The following is a 25,294-nucleotide window of genomic DNA, read 5'->3' on the forward strand; positions in this document are numbered from 1 at the left end:
TCCCCTAGAACTTAGAACTAGTTAAACCTAACTAACCTAAGGACATCACAAACATCCATGCCCGAGGCAGGATTCGAACCTGCGACCGTAGCGGTCTTGCGGTTCCAGACTGCAGCGCCTTTAACCGCACGGCCACTTGGGCCGGCCTTTTCTGTACTATTCAGTACGTTGTCAGGTTTACTCATGCGCACATGTACAGCAATTAGTAAACACCACAACATGCATTACACAAAGTATAAATTGTAAAATGCGATTTTAACACATTCACCTGTAAGAATTATCATGCTTGTCAGTACGCTGCACCATTTCAACAACATGTTGCAGTTCCTGTGCAGGCTGTTCAACAAAACGTTCAGAAGGATAATGGAAACGTGGCAGAATACCTGTTTCACGCAATGTGCTGAAAACGCTCTACGAGGGGCGTTTGAAAATTACGTGCAAAGTCCGAGAGATGGCACCACCGGTGCGTATCGAGGTCATGTTTAGTTAGTAACATCTTTGGAAAGAATGCACACCACGTTTCAACCATATTTGTCTATTTCTTTCTGTTTGGCCATCGTGTGAATCAAGGAAGTCGAGTCATTGTCAAAAATGGACGAAAAAGTATTTCGTGTGGTGATTAAACATTACTTTATGGAAGGCACAACGCCTCAGGAGACTAAAGAGAAGCTTGATAAACATTACGGTGACTCTGCGCCTTCGATTAGAACAGTTTATAAGTGGTTTCATAATTTTTGGAGTGGCCATATGGGCACAAGTAATGTTGAACGGTCTGGAAGCCCTGTGGAGGTTACGACTCCAGAAATCATTGACAAAATCCATGATATGGTGATCGATGACAGAAGAGGTAAGGTGCGTGAGATTGCTAGTGCTGTGGACATCTCAAATGAACGGGTACATAATATTTTGCATAAACATTTGGACATGAGAAAGCTATCCGCTAGATGGGTTCCGGATTGCTCAAGCTTGACGAAAAACGGAATCGTGTGAAGTGTTACAAGGATGGTTTGCAGCTGTTCAGGAAGAAGCCGCAGGACTTTAAGCGTCGTTTCTTCACTGTGGATGAAACATGGATACATTACTCTACTCCTGAGACCAAACATTAATGTAAACAATGGCTTAGCAAGGGAGAATCTGCACCAAAAAAGGCTAAGACCCTTCCTTCAGCTGGAAAGTTTATGGCAATTGTCTTTTGGGATTCGCAAGGGATAACCCTCATCGACTATCCGGAAAAGGATGAAACTGTTACAGGTGAATATTATTCATCGTTATTGGACCGTTTGATTGAAAACCGAGCTGCAAGAAAAATGCCGGCAATTGGAATGTAAAAAAGTCATTTTCCATCACGACAATGCACCAGTACACACCTCAGCAGTTGTGGTCGCAAAATTAATGGAAGTAGGATTCCAACTCGTGTCACATCCCCCCTATTCTCCAGACTTGGCTCCCTCAGACTACTATTTGTTCCTCAATTTGAAGAAATGGCTGGTGGGAGAAAGATTTTATTCAAACGAGGAAGTGATTGCAGCAACTAATAGCTATTTTGCAGACTTGGACAATTCCTATTATTCGGAAGGGATCAACAAATTAGAACAGCGTTGGACGAAGTGTATAAGTCTAGAAGGAGACTATGTCGAAAAATAAAAAAGTTTTAGCCCCAACACGTAAGTAGTTTTTATTTTTGCACAGACTTTTCAAACGCCGCTCGTACAACCAGAACTTCGATGTATCGGAAATCACAAATGATGTTTTCCTACAGTAGGAGGAGCAGTGCCGTAACAGAACCCATAAATATACATCAAACCTACATATTCTTCTTTGGATTAGATGTGGGTCTTTTTAGCCAGCGCGTGTACCAATACAGTTAACTGATGCTTTTATTCGATACACCCTCAGACCCTCACACTACATCATTCCTAACACTTCATGGACAACTGCTTGTTGAATGGGCTAGTTTACTGGCAGAAAGACATCCTGAGCAAAGAGTCTGAAGGCGATAAGGTAGGTTTGGCTAGAATAAAACGTAAAAGAGGTTTGGTGCGTAAAATACATACGCGGACGCTGCTAGCCCAAAAGCAAATGTACACTACGTGTCATCTATCTCAGAAGCCATTCGGATTAGGGCATATGTCCATGCACAGTATTTTGCTTCAAGAGATCTTTCCTGTAGTATCCCTGAATACTGCCAAGTCCTCCTGGGACATCCTGTATAAAAAGTTCTGGAAATGAAATTGTAAATTTTTAATAGAAAGACATCACCAGAGAGCTGTCACTTGGCCCACATGCAGCCTGGCAGCAATCGTTTTTCCAATTTGGCTAAAGGTAGCCAGAAGTGACAGAAATGTGCGGTTGGCCGACAGGTGCTGTTTGCCGACTCAGCAGGCATGCTGATAGCATCGCGCCTGGTGGCTGGTCTGGGTACAGGTTCCTGTTTGTCCCTGGTAGCGATGTACGTAGCGGAGATTGCCGAAACCAAGATACGAGGTATGCTGGGCACCGTCTTCCAGTTCGCACTGAGCGCGGGTGGGCTCGCCTCGTACTGCATGGGCCCCTACATGTCCTACTCGGCCGTGGCCATCGTGTCGGCTGCAGTACCTGTCATCTTCATGCTGGGCTTCCTCTGGATGCCCGAGTCACCATACTTCCTGGCGCTGCGTTCGAGGAACGAGGAAGCTGAGTGTGCTTTGAGGCGGCTGCGAGGTGCCGTGTCTGAGGAAGCCATCCAGGAGGAGCTCGACATTGTGCAGAAGTACGTCAAGGAGCAGCGAGGTGAGTGGGTGCAGTACTTATAACGGATATCTCGCTTCTTAGTACATAATTATATGATGCCATTGCCTGAATATACGATGGGGATTATTCATAAAGTTAAGTTTTACACCCCATCAAACTGTGTCGTTTTTGAGTCTCTGATTCAAAGACTGGTTTGTAACAGTTCTTCAGGCTGGACCATCCTGTGCAAGCCTCCTTTTCCCTGCTTAATTATTGCAACAGTCACATTCACTTAAACCTATTTATTGTAATCCATACTTTATCTCCCTATACAAATTTTACTCTCCGCGCCCTCCTCCCCGCCCCCAAACACACATACTTATCTCGAATCACGATCTGAGGATTGCTTGATGTCCGTGGATGTGTTCCATCAACTGATCCGTACTTTTATTCAAGATATGAGATACATTTCTTTTCTCCCGTATTCGATTCACTACCACGTCATTAGCTATCTGATCTATTCATATAACTGCAGACTACCTTTTAGGTGGTGCAACCACAGCTATGAGTATTCATCTCGGGTATTAACAACAGCTTCAGCTGTATTTGGTCCTTTATTACTGTACCACTACCGGTTTCGTGGCGCTAAAGTCACATCTTCAGGTGACATATGATTAAAACTTTAGAGCGGAGAAGCTCGGAATCTTTTTTCCCAACAATCATTGTCCGTCAAAACAAAACATCGGTAAAAGACGGTATGTCACGGATTAAAAACTGCCAGATTCCATATAGTGGGTGGGTCCAAACCAAATAGTACCATAGTGCTCACTTCTCCAATCTATAAGGAACCGCATACAGGGGACGCGTCCGCGTGCTCTGTCATACTGACGACAAGAAAATAAAAAGCTTGCCTGCAGACGCCTCGCGCATGCCCTGATGATATGCGGACTTGATCGAATTCGGAGAAGCGATCACTATGGTACGATTTTTTTTTGACCCGTCCACTACATTGGGATCTGGCAGTTTTTAATCCATGACATACCGTCTTTTATTTTGTCTTGTTTTGACAGACAACGAACGTTGGGAAAAAAGATTCCGAGCTTTTCCGCTCTAATGTTTTAATTATACGTTACCTGAAGATGTGACTTTAGCGCCACGAAACCGGTACTGGTACAGTAATAAAGAACCAAATACAGCTGAAGCGGTTATTAATACCCAAGATATTCATCTAACCTTCAGCATTTTTCTGGAACATCACATTTCAAAACCTTCGTTCGCAATCTGCTTCCATACAAAGCTACTCACCTGACATATATTTTCAGAAAACACTTTCTAACATGTACATTTGTATTAGATATTAACAAATGTCACTTTTTCAGAAACGCTTTTGTTGCTGTCGCAAATCTGTATTTTACATCCTCTTTACTTTTTCAATTATTAGTTATTTTGCTTCTAAAATAGCATAACTCGTCCATTACTTTCCGTGCCTCTGTTCCTAGCGCAGTTCCTTCAATAACGCATGATTTAATTCGATTACACTCCATCATCCTCGTCTCAGTTTTGTTGATGTCTACCTCTTAACCTATGTTCAAGGCATTTTCTATTCAATTCAAGGGATAATCAAATTATTTGTCATCTCTTGCACAATTATAATGTCATTGGCAAAGTCTAATCTTGTTTTACTTCTTCTTCCTCCCGAATATCACCTTAGTATTCTTTACGGCTTGCTCAATATAGGAACTGAATAACATGGTTGATAAACTGAAATATGTCCCATTCCTTGTATGATTTATTTCGATTACACTCCATCATCCTCGTTTCAGTTTTGTTAATGTCTACCTCTTAATCTATGTTCAAGGCATTTTCCATTCAATTCAAGGGATTATCAAATTATTAGCCATCTCTTGCACAATTATAATGTCAATGGCAAAGTCTAATCTTGTTTTACTTCTTCTTCCGCCCAAATATCACATTAGTATTCTTTACGGCTTGCTCAATATAGGAACTGAATAACATGGTTGATAAACTGAAAACCTGTCCCATTTCTTTGCCACTAGTGTCTCTCTTTCACGCTCATCATGTCCTAACCGCAGTCTGATTTCTATATTTTATACTTCATAACTTCAGAATTGGAAAGACTGTATTCCAGTCAACACCGTCAACAGAAGTTTTGCTACTTTACTCTGTTATTCTATACTTTGCCATCTCTTCCAGAACTATTATGCCTTGGAGAAACTGAATTCTTCTTACTCAAATTTAATTCCTAAACTAATGAATAACATGGAGGATTAGCTTCAAACGTGTCTCATTCCCATCATGTCCTAACTGCAGTCTGGTTTCTTTATTTTATACTTTATAACTTAAGAATTTGGAAGACTGCATTACCAACAGTGTCAAAAGGAATTTTTGCTCTTATACAAACACTGTAAATATGAGTTAGCCCCTCTTGAAACTATCTTCTTAGATAAGTCATATGGGAAATATTGCTATACATGTTCCTACATTTCTCTCAAATCCAAATGGATTTTCCCCTGTATCAGCCTCTGTCACTTGTTACATTCTTTTGTAGATAACTATTCGTATTGGTATTTAGGAACCATGACTATTAAGAACACACCTTTCAGCACCTGTGTTTAGTATTGGCATTATTACAATCTTCTTGAAGTCCAAGGGTGTTTCGCGCGTCATATGTTTCCTACATACCGTGTGGAACAGTTTTGTCATGTCTGCTTACCCTGAGGATCTTAATAATTATGAAGGACTATTGTCTTTGTATCCAGCTGCGGTAAACTTATTTATGTTAACTGTGTTTGCTAATTGTAAGTAATAAATTTTAGTTGGAATTTTTAATCAATAATCAATAAAGGGATTTAGTATTCCAGCTGTGTGAATTTCATTGAAATTTATTGTAACTGCTTTTATTTCCATAAAATTGATGTATTTTGTATCAGGGGTGAATTGGTGATTGTTATCCATTAAAAAATTAATTACTTTGCTAAAGAGACTGCCCACAATACACTTGTCTATTCTGTTCTGGAGTGTTGATTTGAGGTTGCGATATCCTTACGTTATAGCACTAACGGAGGATATCGAAAGAGTTCAAAGAAGGGTAACTTCTTTTCTACTAGCGCAAAATAGGGGAAAGACTGTTACGTGTATGACACGTGAGTTGGGGTGTCAATTATTGAAACAAAGGCGTTTTCTGTAGCAGTGATATCTTTTCACGAAATTTCAATCACCAACTTTCTTCTCCAAACGTGCAAATATTTTGTGCATTCCCACCTACATGTGTAGAAGTCACCATCGCAATAAGAGAAATCAGGGATAAGATCATTATAAGATTCATGCTGCGACAGAAAAGGTGGATGAGGAATACTCTGGAGTTTCTCGATGTAACTAATGGAATCAGACAAGGTTGTATAATGTCACCTCATCTATATAACATGTATGCGGAGTATGTCACCGGGAGTGCATTGGATAACCGTGATGGTGGAATTTCTGTTTGCGTCAGGAAAGTCAACAGTCTTTGCTTTCCAAGTAGTGAGGAAGTAATTAATGATCTGTTATCCAGAGTGAAGAGTATCAATTTAAATTTCGGTGTTTATAGTAAACTATTTCGATTCGCTGCTTTCGAATTATTTGCAACAGTTGTCTAGCAATTGGTTGATATTTTGAAGACGGCAATGATGGGTCTCCAAAAAATGTTTAAACATGAACAAAAAACACGTTTCATAGCTATAAACCAAACTGACAACAGTTAGATGATAGATCCGAGGCTTTGTCAATGTGTCCTACGATCCTCTTTAAAGAGATAGAATAATCCATTCCTTTTTCCAGTCACAAGAGATGGTCAGTTGCTACATCTCACGAAAGCTTTAACTGTAGAGTTTTTTTAGTCTTGTCACTTTCACAAATACGATCCCATTGAAATTATAAAGCAATGACAATTCTTTTTGCAGCTCAGGTAGGTCGTTTCCACTGCTCATGTGACATATAACACGAACTTTCTTGTAGATAGATATCTTTATTATTGACTATCCCCCTTATCTACATAGGTGGGGTGATGGGCTGTCAGTGGTACAAGGATCATGCTCTTCATCTAAATTGGTATTATAATACACACAGTTGATGCAACGTACACTGCCTGAGAATAAAGTTAAATATCCACATGACATGGTCTGATGTCAATGTAACTTTGTACACAAGTGCACCATCAGTAGGAATGTAAATGATCAGAGTGCAGTTCTCTGTAACGGGTAGAACGGTACCGAGACTGGATTACAGTCGTTCGTGTTTAGTATTGTTACCAGGTCCAGTAGGGCATGAACAGCGTCATGTGTTATCACTGTGAAGATCATGGAGGTGCCACGTCCTCGTGTGGGACAGAATTATTATCACCTGATAGCGTTTGAAAGGGATCTCGCTGTGGCTCTCCATTTCACAGGCTGTTCGAATCGTACACTACCCAGATTTATGGAGTATTCGGATGTGACAGTGTCCTGAAATTGGACTGCATGAGAATGTGAGGGCAGCCATACTCCACGTCACGGCTGTGGTCGCCCACGTCTGACCACCACAAGGTAGGATGGCTGTGCTGTGTACCAAGCACATGTAACCCTTTCACATCTGCACCTGTCATCTGAGAACAAGTAACAGACTGCCTACAACATCGGGTATGACTTCAGGACACGGGTGGTAGCGATTGAGCGAACTCTGAAGGCACAAAGGCAAGTGTTACATCTACGTGGCAGTATCGTGGTACCATTTTTCAAAATGACAATACTTGTATATATGAACTGTTTGCGTGATCTTGAGGCACTCCCATGGTCAGCGAGATCACCAAACGAGTTCCTGATAGGTAGGTGTAGGACCAGATGGAGCATCAACTCTGTGCCAGTGCCAATTTCCATGATCTCAAGGGCTTGTTATATCAGTTGCGGGCATGCATCCAGGCCAAAGTGGGTGAAATGTCATACTGAAAAGCTGAATCATTCTGCCAAGTTTTTTTGTATATCTGACTCAGTTTTATAATCACTGAAATAATTTCATATAGACTTTGAACCTGTGAAGTTTCATTTCATTTTCTCTTCCCCTTCCGAGTGCAACTCTATTTTTGGCAGGCAGTGTAACTAAAACAAGTGAGGCATTTACATAGGATTTTAACACTAATGAGATATATTGTTCTAGACGGTATTAAGACATATAGTGGCCATGGTGCAGAAAGGTAAAGATCTTAAAAAGGAACTCCACATATTCACTTGAAATTGATAAACTTCCTTTGGGTAGAGATAGGAAAGGGAACATTAGACATTGTAGTGCTTAGTGTAACAGTATAAAGCCAAGTGGAGCAGTGGATTACAACTCTTGACATAAGGATAGATGGAGGTTGACGGCAGGAGACAGAAATGGTTCAAATGGCTCTGAGCACTATGGGACTTAACATCTGAAGTTATCAGTCCCCTAGAACTTAGAACTACTTAAACCTAACTAACCTAAGGACATCACACACATCCATGCCCGAGGCAGGATTCGAACCTGCGACCGTAGCAGTCGCGCGGTTCCGGACTGAAGCGCCTAGAACCGCTCGGCCACCGTGGTCGCCGACAGAAATGGAGCAGGGGACTAAGGTGTTTGATCGGCTATGATCGAAGAGGAAAGTAGAAGGGAAGGATGGAGAGGGATGTGTGTACCCTGAGCCTGGTAGCGTGTGGAGGGAAGAGAGGTGTTACCATGAAGATGTATTGGTATGGTTTCCATTGTCTAAGAGAGGGAGGCAGTTGAATTTTGAAAGAAGATATACAGAGTGTGTGTAGATGTAGGACTGGTAATATGTGCCAGAACAGGAGCGAAAAGAAACCAGGGGAAACAATGCACTTGTTGGAGTCGAGATTATAGGTAGTACACAGAGATATTCGATGTGAGTGAGGGGATGGGAATTTGATGAGATGCTAAAGGACTAATGAAGGGGAAGATAAACAGATGCTATCTGCAACACAGGATAATTTTGGTTCAAGGATTTGGAAGGAGTGATGAAACTTTGGCGGAGCAGATATCCAGACAATTTTGGGAAGGAATAAGATTGGTGATACAAAGGGCATTCAAAAAGTTTTGCACAGGCGTCTCTAATATTTTTTGTTTTTTGTAGGAGAAGAGTGAAATTTTTTGTGAACATACTTGGAACATTTAGCTGTACATTGAGCCTACTCAATGTAGCCTCCATCAGCTGTGACGCATCTGGCCCAACGTTCTTTCCATGATGTAAATGCACTTTGGTAAAATTCTGGGGAGTGACTTTTACACCATCGTTTGACACAGGAAATAAGGTCTTTCTCACTAACAAATGTTTCACCGTGCAGGTGGGCCTTCAGATGACCAAAGAGGCAAAAACGAGATAGAGCCAAGTCCGGACTGTAGGGAGGATAAGGAACAATTTTCCAATCCACTTTCCTGATTTTCTTCTGCGTCATAAGGGCTGTATGGAGTTTGGCACTGTCATGGTGTAGTCCGATGATCTGACCCTGATGTTGTGGTCTGTTGGTCTTGGTGGCACGTCGCAGCTTGTCTAATGACAAACAGTAACGGTTATGGTTAACTGTGGAGCCAGGTTCCAAAAAGTCAATGAAAATGACACCACACTGCCATCACCTTTCGGCCTGCTGTTCGTGATAGTCTTGGTTTCTTCTTCCGAGGGAACCCGGATGACACCACGCCATGGATTGGTCTTCATGAGACCCTCGCACACCTTCTTCCTCATCGTTTTCATTCCTCTTGTCAATAATCTAGGTACCCAACGTGCACAGATTTTTATGTACACTAGTGACTGTACCAGTGATACCACACTACCCAATAACAAAAGAGTCATTTCAGCAAGCTGTCGTGTTGTCACACATCTGTCATTTTTGATGATTTGATCAATGGTGTCCTTATTCACATTACTCACTGCCGTCGATGGTCTACCGCATCTTGGATTGTCCAGTAGAGAGAAATCACTGTCTTTTAACCTCTGCAATCACCGCTGGATACTGCTGTGATCCACTGTGTCCTCCCCATAAACAGGGAGCAACTTCCTGTGAATCGCCGGCCGCGGTGGCCCAGCGGTTCTAGGCGCTTCAGTCCGGAATCGTGCGACTGCTACGGTCGCAGGTTCAAATCCTGCCTCGGGCATGGATGTATGTGATGTTCTTAGGTTAGTTAGGTTTAAGTAGTTCTAAGTTCTAGGGGACTGATGACCTCAGATGTTGAGTCCCATAGTGCTCAGAGCCATTTGAACCATTTTTTCCTGTGAATCGATGTGACAGAGTCATCGCCGGTCTTGAAGAGGAACTCCGTCACCGACCGTTGTAGCACCCTGACATGGTCCACTATGGTCCACCTGTAAGTAAAAGAAAATAATTTTATATACCAACTTATAGCTAAATGTTCCAAGTATGTTCACAAAAAATTTCATTCTCCTCCTGCAAAAAATAAAAAAAAAATAGAGACGACTATGCAAACCTTTTTGAACGTCCATTGCATTTAGGTTTAATAGGCACGGAGATCGTGAAAGGGAAGGGATACAGTCAACATGACCAGTCAGCAATTATAGAATGTTATGGTCTTTCTGTTGAATGATTAAGAGATGGGATTTTCATGTTAGTTTATGGTGTAGTGTTAGTCTGAAGTTTTTAGTGTGTTAATTAATAAAATAGGCAGTCATAAATGTTTATGTAGAAGTCATCTACATCTACGTCTATATCTACATAGATACTCCGAAAGCCACCGTACGGTGCGTGGCGGAGGGTACCCTGTACCACTATTTGCCATTTCCTTTCTTGTTCCACTCGCAAACAGAGGGAGGGGAAAAACGACTGTCTGTACATCTCTGTATGAGTCCTAATTTCTCGTATCGTCGTGTCCTTATGCGATATGTATGTTGGCGGCAGTAAAATCGTTCGGCAGTTGGCTTCAAATGCCGGATCTCTAAATTTTCTCAATAGCCTTTCTCCAAAACAGAAGCTGCGAGTGGCGTGTGCTCTAATTATTACCCCGATTTTGGAAGGACAAATCTTGAGGAACCACTGGTTTCATTAGGATGTAACTTGATTAAGAGGGAGTTGGGGGAATTGTTAGAACTTCTGTAATGTGTTGTTGAGGACTAGGAAAGTGGTGTAATCAGACATAATTCATTTCCTTTTCGTTATTTCATTCCTTCGCTCATCAGGCTGAGGCTGAGGTGGCAGCGAAAATGTTAATAAACTATGGAGAGCTTCTGAAAAATTTTTAAATGTAAAGGATATACGTGATATTGGTTCCACTCCATTCTGATTGATGCAGCAATTGGTTATGAATATTTTTGAACGAAAACGGTCTCAGTTCCAGAATTGTTTTTATTAATAATACTTACGCTTTTTAGCCTTATAAGGCATCATTACATAATCTGATGATGCCTTACAATTGTTATTAATAAAAATAGTTCTGCAACTGAGACCCTTTCCATTCAAAATTATATATATGATCTTTAAAATTATAAAAAATTATCTACAAAAAGATAAAGCACCTCATTTTACTAGACTGGATTGCCGGAAGTGAGTTGAGGGTGAGGGGAATTGTCAGAGAGCGTGTGCTTTAGAAAGGATGTGGGTTGGAAGAATTGGGGAGGGGAAGCCTGGTCCAAGTGTTGTAAAGGGAGTTCGGAAAGTGGTGGAGAAGACGAAGAAATGGAGAATAATACGAGAGTTCTGTCAAAGTCAGAAGGATGGGTAGATCTCTGGGCAAATTTTAGGTTATGGTAGGGGTAAACAATTAAATTTTTGTGGGTACAAGGCGTGGAGAGAGTGAAGATGTAAAGTTGGGGAAATTCGTTGGTATAATAGAGTTAGAGGGTTAACAACAGGAATGAAATGACACCGTTTCTGGTATAAAGTTTGGAGTAAATATGGTAAACCTGAAGGCATTCATTGTGGGAGAGGAGAGAGGGGAATAAGCCCATTTGGAATCACCTCCTTGGTGAGGTGGAGTGCATGGCATCTGAGGGTTTGAAAGGAATTATGAAATTTATACGCAGCAAAAATTCTTGTAACATTGGCTTAAGAAAGGATGGGTTGGATTAAAGAGTATGTTGGAGGAATGCAGCCCTCATGTGCAACTATACTACTGGCCGTTAAAATTGCTACACCATGAAGATGACGTGCTACAGACGCGAAATTTAACCGACAAGAAGAAGATGCTGTGATATGCAAATTATTAGCTTTTCAGAGCATTCACACAAGGTTGCCGGGTGAAACGTTGTTGTGGTGCCTAGTGCAAGGAGGAGAAATGCGTACCATCACGTTTTCGACTTTGATAAAGGTCGGATTGTAGCCTATCGCGATTGCGGTTTATCGTATCGCGACATTGCTGCTCGCGTTGGTCGAGATCAGGAGGGTAATACGGAACGCCGTGCTGGATCCCAACGGCCTCGTATCACTAGCAGTCGAGATGGCAGGCATCTTATCCGCATGGCTGTAACGCATCATGCAGCCACGTCTCGATCCCTGAGTCAACACATCGGGTCGTTTGCAAGACAACAACCATCTGCACGAACAGTTCGACGGTGTTTGCAGCAGCATGGACTATCAGCTCGGAGACCATGGCTGCAGTTACCCTTGACGCTGCATCACAGACAGGAGCGCCTGCGATGGTGTACTCAACGGCGAACCTGGGTGCACGAATGGCAAAACGTCATTTTTTAGGATGAATCCTGGTTCTGTTTACAGCATCATGATGGTCGCATCCTTGTTTGGCGACATCGCGGTGAACGCACATTGGAAGCGTGTATTCGTCATCGCCATACTGCCGTATCACCCGGCGTGATGGAATGGGGTGCCATTGGTTACACGTCTCGGTCACCTCTTGTTGGCATTAACGGCACTTTGAACAGTGGACGTTAGATTTCAGATGTGTTACGACCCGTGGCTCTACCCTTCATTCGATCCCTGCGAAACCCGACATTTCGGCAGGATAATACACGAGCGCATGTTGCAGGTCCTGTGCAGGCCTTTCTGGCTACAGAAAATGTTCGACTGCTGCACTGTCCAGCACATTCTCCAGATATCTCACCAACTGAAAACGTGTGGTCAATGGTGGCCAAGCAACTGGCTCGTCACAATACGCCAGTCACTACTCTTGATGAACTGTGGTATGGTGTTGTAGCTGCATGGGCAGCTGTACCTGTACACGCCATCCACGCTCTGTTTGGCTCAATGCCCAGGTGTATCAAGGCCGTTATTACGGCCAGAAGTGGTTGTTCTGGGTACTGATGTCTCAGGATCTATGCACCAAATTGCGTGAAAATGTAATCACATCTCTTCTAATATAATATATTTCTCCAATGAATACCCGTTTATCATCTGCATTTCTTCTTGGTGTAGCAATTTTAATGGCCAGTAGTGTACTTGGTTATTTCAATAGTATCAATCACTGTAGGATTTAAGTTGAATCTGTACTAGGTGTAATTCAATTTAGGAGAGGAGAGAGGGGAAATTAAGAATCTCACATGGGATCACCGTAGGGGGTGGGGGTGATGATCGAGCAAGGAAGGTGAGAGGATTGCATGGCGTTTAAAGGTCTGGAGGGACTGGTACGGTTTATGTAATTCGGAAACCCTTGTGACATTGATATAAGGGGGGTTAGTCTGATCAAGGTATTCTGTGTGGAGTGTGGTGGTAGTGGTAAATACAGGAAACTCAGAGGTGTTCATCGTGGGAGAGGACAGAGAGGAATAAGCCATTCAGTCGTTTCAGTAGTTTCAGTCCATCGTAGGATATATATGAAATGCTTAAGAGGTATAGTTTACTTTGGGAGAGGAGAGAGCGGAAATTAGAATGTTCATACAGAATTACGCTGGTAGATATTAGATGGGCAAGGAAGGCTAAAGCAGTACACAGCATTTCAAGATTCAGAGAGACTGATAAAGTTTATGTGTAGCAGAAATCCTTGTGATGTTGGGGTAAGAGAGGATTGGTTGGACTAATGCTTTGTATGTGTGAAGGATAGTGGAAGTATGCAGTCTCCATGTTCAGTCATTTAGTAGTTTTATTAATCTCAGCTTATTGTAGGATTTATGTTGGGTGGTTAGTAGGTGTAGCTTGTATGTTAGTTTACATTCGAGGGTTAGTTCAAGGTATTTCAATGTTTTTGTTAATCAGATAGGATGATTGTAGATGGTGAGGTAGAAGTCTTGGCGAATTGATTCCCACAGATTTCGCAACGAAAGCGACATTTCGCAGTGCGATGACCAACCAACCGCTGACATCCTCAGATGTTTTCACCCTTCTGTAAGGATACTGTGGAGCTGCCTCCCCATTGAACATGATTGCAACCATTTAGAGTGCAGTGTAATCGAAATTTTTGGTCTTGTTTACAGAAGGGAACCATTAGAGACCGCTCAAAACCATTTGAAGAAATCTGAATGTGACCTGAAGTAGCAAAGATTACATACGCTTTTCAGTCCTTCTGTTTTCTGCCCTCCTGTGGCATGACCACGGGGGAATAGTGCAACATTAATAAGTTCATGAATAAAACTGCAAAGGGTCTCTCTAAAACTCCCCCCCCCCTGATTACAAATATACCTGACAGAAATTTCGATACCGATTCACCCTTGTGACTACTCAAGCACCTGATGGTTAGGCTACCCCTTCGGCACCTCTTAGACGGAATTTGCCTTCAGGCGCTAGAGCAGTCACAAAGCAGAATTGGTGTCGAATTCTGTGACAGGTACATTTGCAACATACTCAACAAAGGTGCATGGTTGACACACTGAAGGTGTTGCCAAACTAAGGGATGGACCTTTTGTTATTTTATTCACGCACATGTTAATGTTGGACTGCACTACGATCCCACCACAGGTGAGCGTGAAACAGGAGAGACAAGAAAGCTTAAATACACTTTGCTGCTTCATATCATGTTTAAGTTTCGTCGAATGCTTTCGTCTAGTAGTTACAACCTGTGCAAGAGAGCAAAAATTTCCATCGCACTGCACTCGAAAGGAGTGCGAACACATTCAATGGAGATGTAGCTCCAAAATGTCCTTACAGAACGATTGCAACATCCAAGGGAGTCTGCAGTATCAAAGGTAATCAAGAATGTCTTCCCATTGCTTATCACACTGTGAAGTGTCGTTTTAGACTGTGAAATGTGAGGGAATCAGCGCCAGGGGCTTTGGTGGTCTCATTGACGCCCTTTATGCCACTCCCTGAGGCCTTTCCGTGCCTAAAATGTTTTTCTCGGCCACCTATAAGAAAATCGTGTGATTTCAAAGCTGGGTGTCATGGTTCTGAACTCCATTGCAGAGGCGTCAAAGTAAGGGGTGAAATGTGGATAAGATGAACTGTAACGACCTTTCGATGGTGTTTGATACATACACGGTGGCTTTGGGGAGAATTTTGGTGAAATTTGGTGCCAAAGTGACATCATTAACCTACCTTACAGCTAACATGAACTTCTGAGATGTGACCTTTTTCTGGAGTGTACTGACACATTTCTGTTTGAACCATCGTGGAGCTCTTGGGGTGCCTCTCTTGTGCAACATTACAGGGGGAGGTTGTAGGCACTTTTGAGCCAAATTTCTAACTTACCTATCACAATGGAAGACAATTGCAGGCTTTCGAGAAAGTGATCCTTTAACTTTGTTGAATAGTGAAATTTTGTGACAGCAGTGCAGCTGAGTGGGAGCTGACAGTGCATTGTTGGGTCAGAGGCCAGGCGGTCGCAACTGGAGCTGCTGCGCCAGCTGGTGCTTCGGCGTGGCAGCCGGCGTGCGCTGGTGGTGTGCGTGGTGCTGATCGTGACGCAGGTGTTCGCGGGGCTGTCTGTGCTCTTGGCCTACGCCACAGACATCTTCCGGCAGTCGGGCGTGGCGCTTGATGCAGACGTGTGTGCTATCATCGTGGCAGCAGTGCAGACGATGACCAGCGTTGCCACGTCGCTGCTGGTAGACCGCGCCGGCCGCCGGCCGCTGATGCTGCTCTCACTCGCCGGCTGCAGCGCCACCATGGCCGTGCTCGGCACCTGTTTCTACCTGAAGGACGTGGTGCGCACAGACCTGACCGCTGTACAGTGGCTGCCCCTCGCCGCCACAGTCGCATTTCTCGTGAGTCCCTTCACAATACACACAGACTGCGCTCGAAGGGCAAACTCGGCAACTGCCCTCCATGGCACTAATACAAAATAATCGCTGCAAAAATCAAAACTATTTCGTCACACCACTGACAAACCAATTGAGTCAGCTCAGAACCTGCGCATGCTCTTGCAGTGCACCATAATATCTCGCATCATGGCAGCAACGATTCGGTTTATGTTTGTCCAGGACATCGACAATGTTGCAGACAATCACGCCCAAGTTCATGTCATGATCCTTCATTTTCAGAGAGATTTGAGAAAGTTCCACAAAATACCAGCTTACGATGTACACAGGCCAATGTAAAGGAAGTATTAGATAGCCATTTCTTTAATAATAGCTTAATGCAATGTGTTTGCTGCAATAGGAAAGCTACAAGGGCCGTAGTTATGCTACTGTAAACAGCAATAAGACTGTTACATCTCCTCTTGCTGTTGATTGTCCTGCTTACTCCCTTGTAAGATGTCGCTGTTTCTTTATGTGCATTTTCATGCCGCAGGGCGTGGGTGATAACCCAATGTATTGACTATTCATATCGTTTTTCACGCTCTATTTCCTAGTGAGGCATGGCTGTATCCGCCAAAACCCCTACTAATACGAATAAGCACGGTTTACACGTGAAATGTGATTGAGGGTATGTACCTTCGCGACTTAAAAAGACTTATAAAATCTGTCAGCTTCTTAAGAGGCAGATCAGCAGTCTCCTGACTTGATTCTAGTTGGTTTATAAGCAGTTCGAGCCGTGGATATACACCAACAGCTCCATCACTTCCTAGGACCCCTGAATAGTGCAGAAGGAAGTAGTTTTACCATCTTAAAGTTTGTCGCCATAGTGATTGGGATAGAAAACTTGTGCTCATACGTCAGATATGGACATGTATGTCCTGCATTAGAGTATTAAGAGTGTTGCAGTCCACACGACTAATACTTCAGAAACCATATGGCTTTCACAATACAGCGTGTTTAGGTGCAGAACCATGTAGCCCAAGGCTATCATTTCTCTCTTGCTGGTACCTTCTTGGTACTGCCTCGTGACACTGGAATAAGACCCCAGATTGATAGCACAGTTGATTTATGTAAATTGTTTCAAACTCTCTGCGTCTGGAGCTCCATCATCCATAAACCGCACATTTCTTCTTAACCATCTGTTATATCTCCACAGCACTCTCATGTCTAGTATACACCAATAAGGTTTGGTAATCTCCTTGACATGCACACTTCTGGAGAGAGCTTGTGCACTTGGTGGGTGCTGTAAGTAAGATTGGTGCATAAGTTTCCTCTGTTTCTTCACGAGACGTGGAAGGTAGCTGGTATAGTATGCTCCTACGTCTTGTCAGTTACATGGCGACAGTGTTGCAGGGAGGGTTGGTTAAGGACAATGCAGGGAGATCTTTCAATCTCCAGCTTTATGCTATGAACACGAGAGTACTCTGTGACTCCCCTCCACATAGGGGAAGATGGCTGGTTATGTTCTAGAAATATGTAGATCACCTAACTGCGCTGGTATAGGATGCTCTCTGGTATACTTCAGTGTTTGTGAACCGATGGGCATATTGCACATTCATTTGTCGAGAGTCATAGGGCAGTATATGGTACTCGTAAAGTAGTTTAGGGGTGGTTTAGTGGATATATGGGAACTGGGATCCATTCTGCTGTGTCATTGGCTGGCATTGAAATTATGGAAAAACTGGTAAAATTGATCGCACTGTCAACTGCGGTGCTTATTACTGTACCTCATCCCACATCAACAGTGTTTTTACCATGCCATCTGTCCACTTGTACACTGTTGGTTACCACCTAATGACTGACTGACACCACTTGTTTGAGATGGAGCGAGTCCTGGCAGAGCACTGGACATCTACCAGTTGTCACTGTGGAATATGGGATTAAATGTAGAGGTCATCATTTTTGGACAGCTTTTTGGAGATGTTTCTCAATGCTACAGACTCATCGTATTTCCATATGCTGTGAGGCCCACCGCATTATTTTTCTTTTTTTTTTTTTTTGCCAACAAGATAACAATACCACTTTATTTCTACTACCCATGCATGTTGTGAACAGCACCTTCCAGGGGTTGTCAACTTTGGAACAATGATCATATGCATGGCTACAGTGTAAGGAAACAATGCCCTTCGAAATGGAACACCAAGAAATCTGCTATCCGATCACTGTGGAAGATGAGATTAAATGTAGAGATCTGATCTTCAGACAGCTGTTTGGAAATGCTGCACAACCCCTCAAACACTTCCAGCTACCATATGTTGCAATGTCTTCAACATGTTTGTCAATAACCTGTATTTTATTTCTACCATCCTGTGTGTTGTGGGAGCAGCATAGTTTACACCATATGATATCCGATTTAGCACCTGACACAGCTCTCGAAGTCATGGTAGAAAAACAAAGTGTATGATGGTGTACAAAGCTGTAGTCGTACACTGCTTGTATGTGTTACAGCCGAAAAACAACGTATCAAACTGCTTATGACAGAACAACACAGGTAGCCTCTCTTGTGACTGATAGTCTGTGGGATGCGGCCTTCCTTCAGTTGTTGTTGTTGTTGTGGTCTTCAGTCCTGAGACTGGTTTGATGCAACTCTCCATGCTACCCTATCCTGTGCAAGCTTCTTCATCTCCCAGTACTTATTGCAACCCACATCCTTCTGAATCTGCTTAGTGTGTTCATCTGTTGGTCTCCCTCTACGATTTTTACCCTCCACGCTGCCCTCCAATGCTAAATTTCTGATCCCTTGATGCCTCAGAACATGTCCTACCAACCGGTCCCTTCTTTTTGTCAAGTTGTGCCACATACTCCTCTTCTCCCTAATTCTATTCAATACTTCATCATTAGTTATGTGGTCTACCCATCTAATCTTCAGCATTATTCTGTAGCACCACATTTCGAAAGCTTCTATTCTCTTCTTGTCCAAACTATTTATCGTCCATGTTTCACTTCCATACATGGCTACACTCCATACAAATACTTTCAGAAACGACTTCCTGACACTTAAATCTATACTCGACGTTAACAAATTTCCCTTCTTCAGAAACGCTTTTCTTGCCATTGCCAGTCTACATTTGATATCTTCTCTACTTCGACCATCATCAGTTATTTTGCTCCCCAAATAGCAAAACTCCTTTACTACTTTAAGTGCCTCATTTCCTAATCTCATTCCCTCAGCATCACCCGACTTAATTCGACTACATTCTATTATCCTCGTTTTGCTTTTGTTGATGTTCATCTTATATCCTTCTTTCAAGACACTGTCCATTCCGTTCAACTGCTCTTCCAAGTCCTTTGCTGTCTCTGATAGAATTACAATGTCATCGGCGAACCTCAAAGTTTTTATTTCTTCTCCATGGATTTTAATACCTACTCCGATTTTTTCTTTTGTTTCCTCTGCTGCTTGCTAAATATACAGATTGAATAACATTGGGGAGAGGCTACAACCCTGTCTCACTCCCTTCCCAACCGCTGCTTCCCTTTCATGTCCCTCGACTCTTGTAACTGCCATCTGGTTTCTGTACAAATTGTAAATAGCCTTTTGCTCCCTGTATTTTACCCCTACCACCTTTAGAATTTGAAAGAGAGTATTCCAGTCAACATTGTCAAAAGCTTTCTCTAAGTCTAAAAATGCTAGAAACGTAGGTTTGCCTTTCCCTAATCTTTCTTCTAAGATAAGTGGTAAGGTCAGTATTGCCTCACGTGGTCCAACATTTCTACGGAATCCAAAGTGATCTTCCCCGAGGTTGGCTTCTATCAGTTTTTCCATTCGTCGGTAAAGAATTCGCTTTAGTATTTTGCAGCTGTGACTTATTAAACTGATAGTTCGGTAATTTTCACATCTGTCAACACCTGCTTTCTTTGGCGCCAGTTCCGGAACCGCGCGACTGCTACGGTCGCAGGTTCGAATCCTGCCTCGGGCATGGATGTGTGTGATGTCCTTAGGTTAGTTAGGTTTAAGTAGTTCTAAGTTCTAGGGGACTGATGACCACAGATGTTAAGTCCCATAGTGCTCAGAGCCATTTGAACCATTTTTTTTTTTTTTTTTGCGCCAGTACAGGCGAAAAAACTTTACAAAGGTCTGTGCAAGTGACTTTGACCACTGGCCACTTGCTCCAGTGGACCAATACGTGTATATGAAATATGGGCAATGTCAGCATGCAGACGGTATTTGTCTTTCAATATATCAGAAGAGAGAGATGCAGTAAAATGTTATGGGAGGTTCTATTACAAGGAGTGGTATGACTGGTTAAAGTTTGGGTACAGATAGTTTGTAGTTCCTTTTTTTACCTACTCTAGATGTTCCAAAATAATGATTATTAGTGCTCTTGAACGTAACAAATGACTGTGTAGATCCTGATAAGTATCGGTATTTCATACATCTTAAATGAATATATTGCCCTTGTGCACGAAAAATTGTATTTTGAGCATGCAGAATACTCTCAAACTTCACCCATTGTCCTCATAAAACTAATAGAAATCGACTGTATCTATTCTCACAGAATCATGACTGTTTTATAATTATTCTCATGATTATATTTTTAAAAATATGTATTATTGCACGTCCTGTGTTACTTCATACTTTATAACCTATAATTATAAAGTAGTCATCAGTTAATTATAGCTCATTGTAGAACGTAGAAATGATAGTGTTTTTCACGACATGTTATTAGATTGCGCGAAATGGGCTGTTCTGTGATGACCATATTGCTTACAAAACTACAACACAAGAATATGCTGCTGTTGCGAATTATAATTTGCTGGGTGACAGAAATCTTACTCACACGTCGGTAGAGGCGAGTTGTGGAGCAAAAATGTCAGATGTCAGCACACAAGTGGTATTTGTTTTTGATGTATCGGTGGAGCATTATAGGATTTTCTACTTTGTGATGTTAGGTGGTTCCATCACAAGGCATGCTCTCAGGATTTATTTTTCACAGTTCGTAAACGCCAGGACGGTATGCCATTGCCTTGGTAAAACAGGACATGCCATAGTGTATGAAACAACAACATACTTTTGAATTATAGCTTGCAGTTGCTGAACGTAAAATAATTGTTTTTCCAACATGTGAGCAGATAACATGAAGGACTGTATTCTGAAATGTTATTTCGTGTGTCTGAAATGCATGGCAGTTTATTTACAGACACTGATTTAAACGCCAGTGAAGTTCCCAAAATATGTAATTTGGTCCATCGAACTGAAAGAAATCGCTTAGCATAGACATAGGCGTCAGGACTAGCTGTGAAGGGTATGTAAAGCGTGTCGGGGGAATGTGGAAAATAGTGTTATCATATTGCAGAACTGGAACGATTTGTTTGATGTCCAAAAGGGCATGAAAATTAGCTGTCGAGCCAATTGCTAAGATTGTAGATTTTTCGCATGCTGCCGTGTTTAAGTACAACATGAATGGTAAAATTGTGGTATCCAGAACCGCCGCTGAGGCAACTGGACCATGGTCCATAGATGACAGGGGTGAATGATGGTTACAGAGATGTAAACGGGTAAATAGAAGTGCACCTATTAAGCAACTGAGCCCCCCCCCCCCCCCGCACCCGACGAACGAAGTGGCTACCAACAATGTATCTTCAATGACTGTTCAGTTAATGCTGCTCTATTGACCACTGCAGCAGGCACCTGATTCATGTACCCATCCTGGCTGCTGTTCACTGGCTACGAAGGCTAGAACTGGTACGGCAATACTGAAACTGCACGTTCATTGAGTGGTGACAGAGGTGGCCATTTTCGGACGACTCACGTTTAAGGCTCCATGGGACAGATGGCCGTTTGCGTGTAAAGCACTGCAGCAATCATCGGAAGCATCCAGGCTGGAGGAGGGAGCATTGTGGTCTGGGGAATATTTTCGTGGCTTTCTTTGGGTGATTTTGTCATCCTGGAAGGCACAGTTGATCAACACAAGTATGCATCTATCCTCGGAGACCATCTGCACCCCTACGTGCAGTTTGTATTTCCTCAGCATGATTGCATCTACCAGCAGGACAATACAACTTGTAACATAGGTCGCAGTATACGTTCGTCGTTTGAAAAGCACCAGACTGAGCTTACTGTACTTCCCTGTCACCAAACTCTCTGTATTTAAATCCAGTCGAGGATCTAAAGGACCACCTTGATTGGGTTTTTCGTGCCATGGATCCTCAACCGAGAAATCTACCGCAGCAGGTCACAGCACAGGAACCGCAATGGCTGCACATCCCTGTCAGAATCTTGCTCACTCCCTTACTGCATGTCTGTGCTGCAAAAGGTTCTTATTTGGTTTTTTGACACGGTATCACATGTGACTGCACCATGTATATATGCGGTGCCAAGACGAATGGGAAATCGTTCTAGCAACGACAGGAGCTGCAAATATGGAAATCCACTGACATTAGCGGCTTTGGCAAATGGCAGATAGTCAGACACCTGGGAATGACTGTCTCGTGTTATGGCCGTAAGTGTATATGGAAAATAATTGAAGGGCGATGAAACCATGAGTATGCAAGTAGGTGTTGAAAGACCACGTGTCATCACAGAACATGAAGGTTGGAGAGTTGTCCACTCTATAAAGGTGGATGTGTAGCCATCTATGGCAAAACTAGCGACATAATACAAAGCTGGTGCAGGCTCTAGTTTAATGGAGCACACCGCTCAGCGCACATTATTGAACTGGGGCTCTGCTGGAGACAACCCCTTAGTTTTACCAAGTTCACCCGCGATTCGCAGCGGGCACAAGTTCATCGAGACTCGACCATGTATGAATTGAAATATGTCGCCTGGTTGGGCGAATCTCGGTTCTTGTTACACCAGGTCAATGTTAGTGGTCAGATACGCCGTTATCCAGGAGAAGACCATTTGCTCTAAACACACACTGTACCACAGATAGAGGCCAGTGGTGGCTTTATTATGCTACACGTGACATTCAACTGGGTTTCTATTGGGCCTTTAGTAGTAATCGAAGGCACTGTGAGAACTGCGGGTTGAGTGAACATTATTGTGGACCATCTGCACCCCTTCACACCTGGTTTCTTTCCTGAAGGCGATGGCATCATCTACCAGGATAATGGTTCGTATCACAAGGCCAGAATTGTGCTACTGTGATTTGAGGTGTGCGATAGTGAACTCATATTGCTGTCTTCATGTTTTCCCACTTTAACTGTATTAATGTGTCACCTGTTTGCTGGATATTTCTATCGCTAACCAATAGTATTTTCTCATTCCGTGTATTGTTTTGTAGTTTTCAGTGTCAATCTAAAATGTTAGTATATGCATAAAATATTTTTTGCAAATAACTAGTCATTTACGTTTATGGTCACAAACGTTTTGTTAACAGATTATATATATATATATATATATATATATATATATATATATATATATATATATATATATGACGATGCCGGTGCTGATTTTTCATTTAACATTTGACGATGCCATTATGGCTGCAGTACATTAGGACTTTGTTTTTATAAAACAGCTCAGATGATGGTCATTATAGACCGAAACCGGTAATCTGATAACAAAAAGTTTGTGACCTTAGACGTAAATTAAAGGAAACTTACAATTCTAAATTGTTGAATCAAAAAGATTGCATTCATGTTTGCATTAAGGGGGGTAGGACGTCAAACGGGCTGACTTGGAGCAGGAGAGGCACCACAAGACATTTTAATTTCCACCGTCTTTACTTTTAAAAATAAATTCATAAAACTTTGTCAGCATGACCAGGCAGAGTTCAGGATTCACACTGATAGCAGTGGAAGTTCAAAAACGTAACAAAATAATTTTTTTTTCATTTGAAGTTTCATCATTTTTTCACTTAATATTGGCTGCATTTGTTGCTACAAGTACACTTTTCTTTATGAGAGTTTCTTTGATGAATTTTGCCCAGCATACAAGCCATAGTTACAGGTTTCTTAAACTCTAGAATTTATTTAATTCATGAAAAAATGACTGAGCTGTTACATTTTAAACTTCATGTTTAGGAAAACTAAAATTTTATAGTTTATTATCTCAATTTTTACCTCATTTTTTAACAGATTTGGAAAATTTTAGAGTTTCGTACACCTGTACGTTTTGTATGCTGTGCAAAATTCATCCAAGAATCTCTCTTACTTATGAAGAAAAGTGTACCTATAGCAACAAATGCAGGCAATAGTAAGTGCAAAAAATGATGAAATTTCGCAAGTAAAAAAATTTATTTTGTTATGTTTTTGAACTTCCACTGGTATGATGTGAATCATAAATCCTTCTTGGTCATTCTGAGAAAGTTTTATGAATTTATTTGTAAAGTATTGACACTGGAAATTAAAATGACCTGTGGTGCCTCTCCTACACCAAGTCGGCCCATTTGACGTACTATCTCCCTTAATAACAGGAAAGATGTGCATTGCTCACACTATTGAAATATTTATGCCATTTAAGTATGAAAATGATCTACCTTAAAACATTGATTGGGTATCTCACCTACATTTCTTATTCTTCCTATTAAACGCAGTTCTGTAATACATTTTCAAGCCGAAGGATTCAGTTATTTAAAGAAATGATAACAGTAGAATATTTCTCCCCCCTTTCTCCTTCCTCGCATTAATTTCTACGGTCCAACATGGCTCTGACTGATGAGAGTCTTTGCCCGCACAGGTGTTCAACATCCTAGGGGTGGGCCCACTGCCGTGGGCCATCGTGGGCGAGGTCTTCCAGTCAGATGTGAAGGGTATGGCTATAGCAATCGTGTCGGTGTTGCAGTCCGTCCTTTTCGCAGTGCTCAGCAAGCTCTTCCAGGTGATCAGCGACGCCACGGGCATGTACACCGCCTTCTTCCTCTTCATGGCCAGCGCATTCGCCGGCCTCGTCTTCACATTCTTCTTTCTGCCTGAGACCAGGGGCCGCACCTTCATAGAAATCACACGGCACTTCGAGGGCGAAGAAGGCGAAGAGACAAAGTAGCCATTTTTCTGACTCTGGCTCAAATAAAGAACTCCAATTTGCCCGAGTGCAACTAAAATTCAGTTGGAAATTAAAATTGCGCGTAATTTATTGTATTAACATTAAACCAAAGACAGAAAAACATATTTGTTAAGCTCTCTACATCGATGCAAGGTGTATGTGTTTCGTTTGTGTAGTCAGTCATCTGACTGGTTTTGTGGGGGCGGACACAGTATCCTCTCCAGCGTCAATCTCTTTATCTCAGATTAGCACCTTCATCAAACGTCCTGAATTATTTGTTACATATGTTCTAATATCTAACACTAGTAGCGTGAATGCCTTAACACCTGTACTATCATCCTGTCCCTTCTTTAATTCAGTGTTTTCCAAATATTCCTTCTATCGCTGATTCTGTGGAAACTCTTGAGTACCTCCTCATTTCTGATCATATTTGTTCATCTAATTTTCAACATCCCCTGTAACACTATGTCTCAAACGTAATGGTATTCTTATTTTTCCGTATTTCCGCCGCCAAT

The 25,294-nt window shown here is 42.2% G+C and overlaps 1 protein-coding gene across 1 annotated transcript; it reads left to right on the top strand.

The window, feature by feature from the left end:
* Nucleotides 1-2,384: 2,384 nt before the first annotated feature.
* LOC126260413 (facilitated trehalose transporter Tret1-like) lies at nucleotides 2,385-24,779 on the top strand. Its single transcript, XM_049957742.1, has 3 exons — nucleotides 2,385-2,769; nucleotides 15,423-15,817; nucleotides 24,474-24,779. The coding sequence occupies exons 1-3, from the start codon at nucleotides 2,385-2,387 to the stop codon at nucleotides 24,777-24,779; spliced, it is 1,086 nt and encodes a 361-aa protein (XP_049813699.1).
* The last annotated feature ends 515 nt before the right edge of the window (nucleotides 24,780-25,294 follow it).

This window comes from Schistocerca nitens, chromosome 5 (assembly GCF_023898315.1).
Source record: "Schistocerca nitens isolate TAMUIC-IGC-003100 chromosome 5, iqSchNite1.1, whole genome shotgun sequence".
NCBI lineage: Eukaryota > Metazoa > Arthropoda > Insecta > Orthoptera > Acrididae > Schistocerca > Schistocerca nitens.

Excerpts from the sequence above, each read along its gene's own strand:
- LOC126260413 (XM_049957742.1), top strand. The coding sequence starts at position 2,385 with ATGCTGATAGCATCGCGCCTGGTGGCTGGTCTGGGTACAGGTTCCTGT. Across the intron at positions 2,770-15,422 it reads GTACGTCAAGGAGCAGCGAG|AGGCCAGGCGGTCGCAACTG; the intron begins GTGAGTGGGTGC and ends TTGTTGGGTCAG. Across the intron at positions 15,818-24,473 it reads CCGCCACAGTCGCATTTCTC|GTGTTCAACATCCTAGGGGT; the intron begins GTGAGTCCCTTC and ends TTGCCCGCACAG.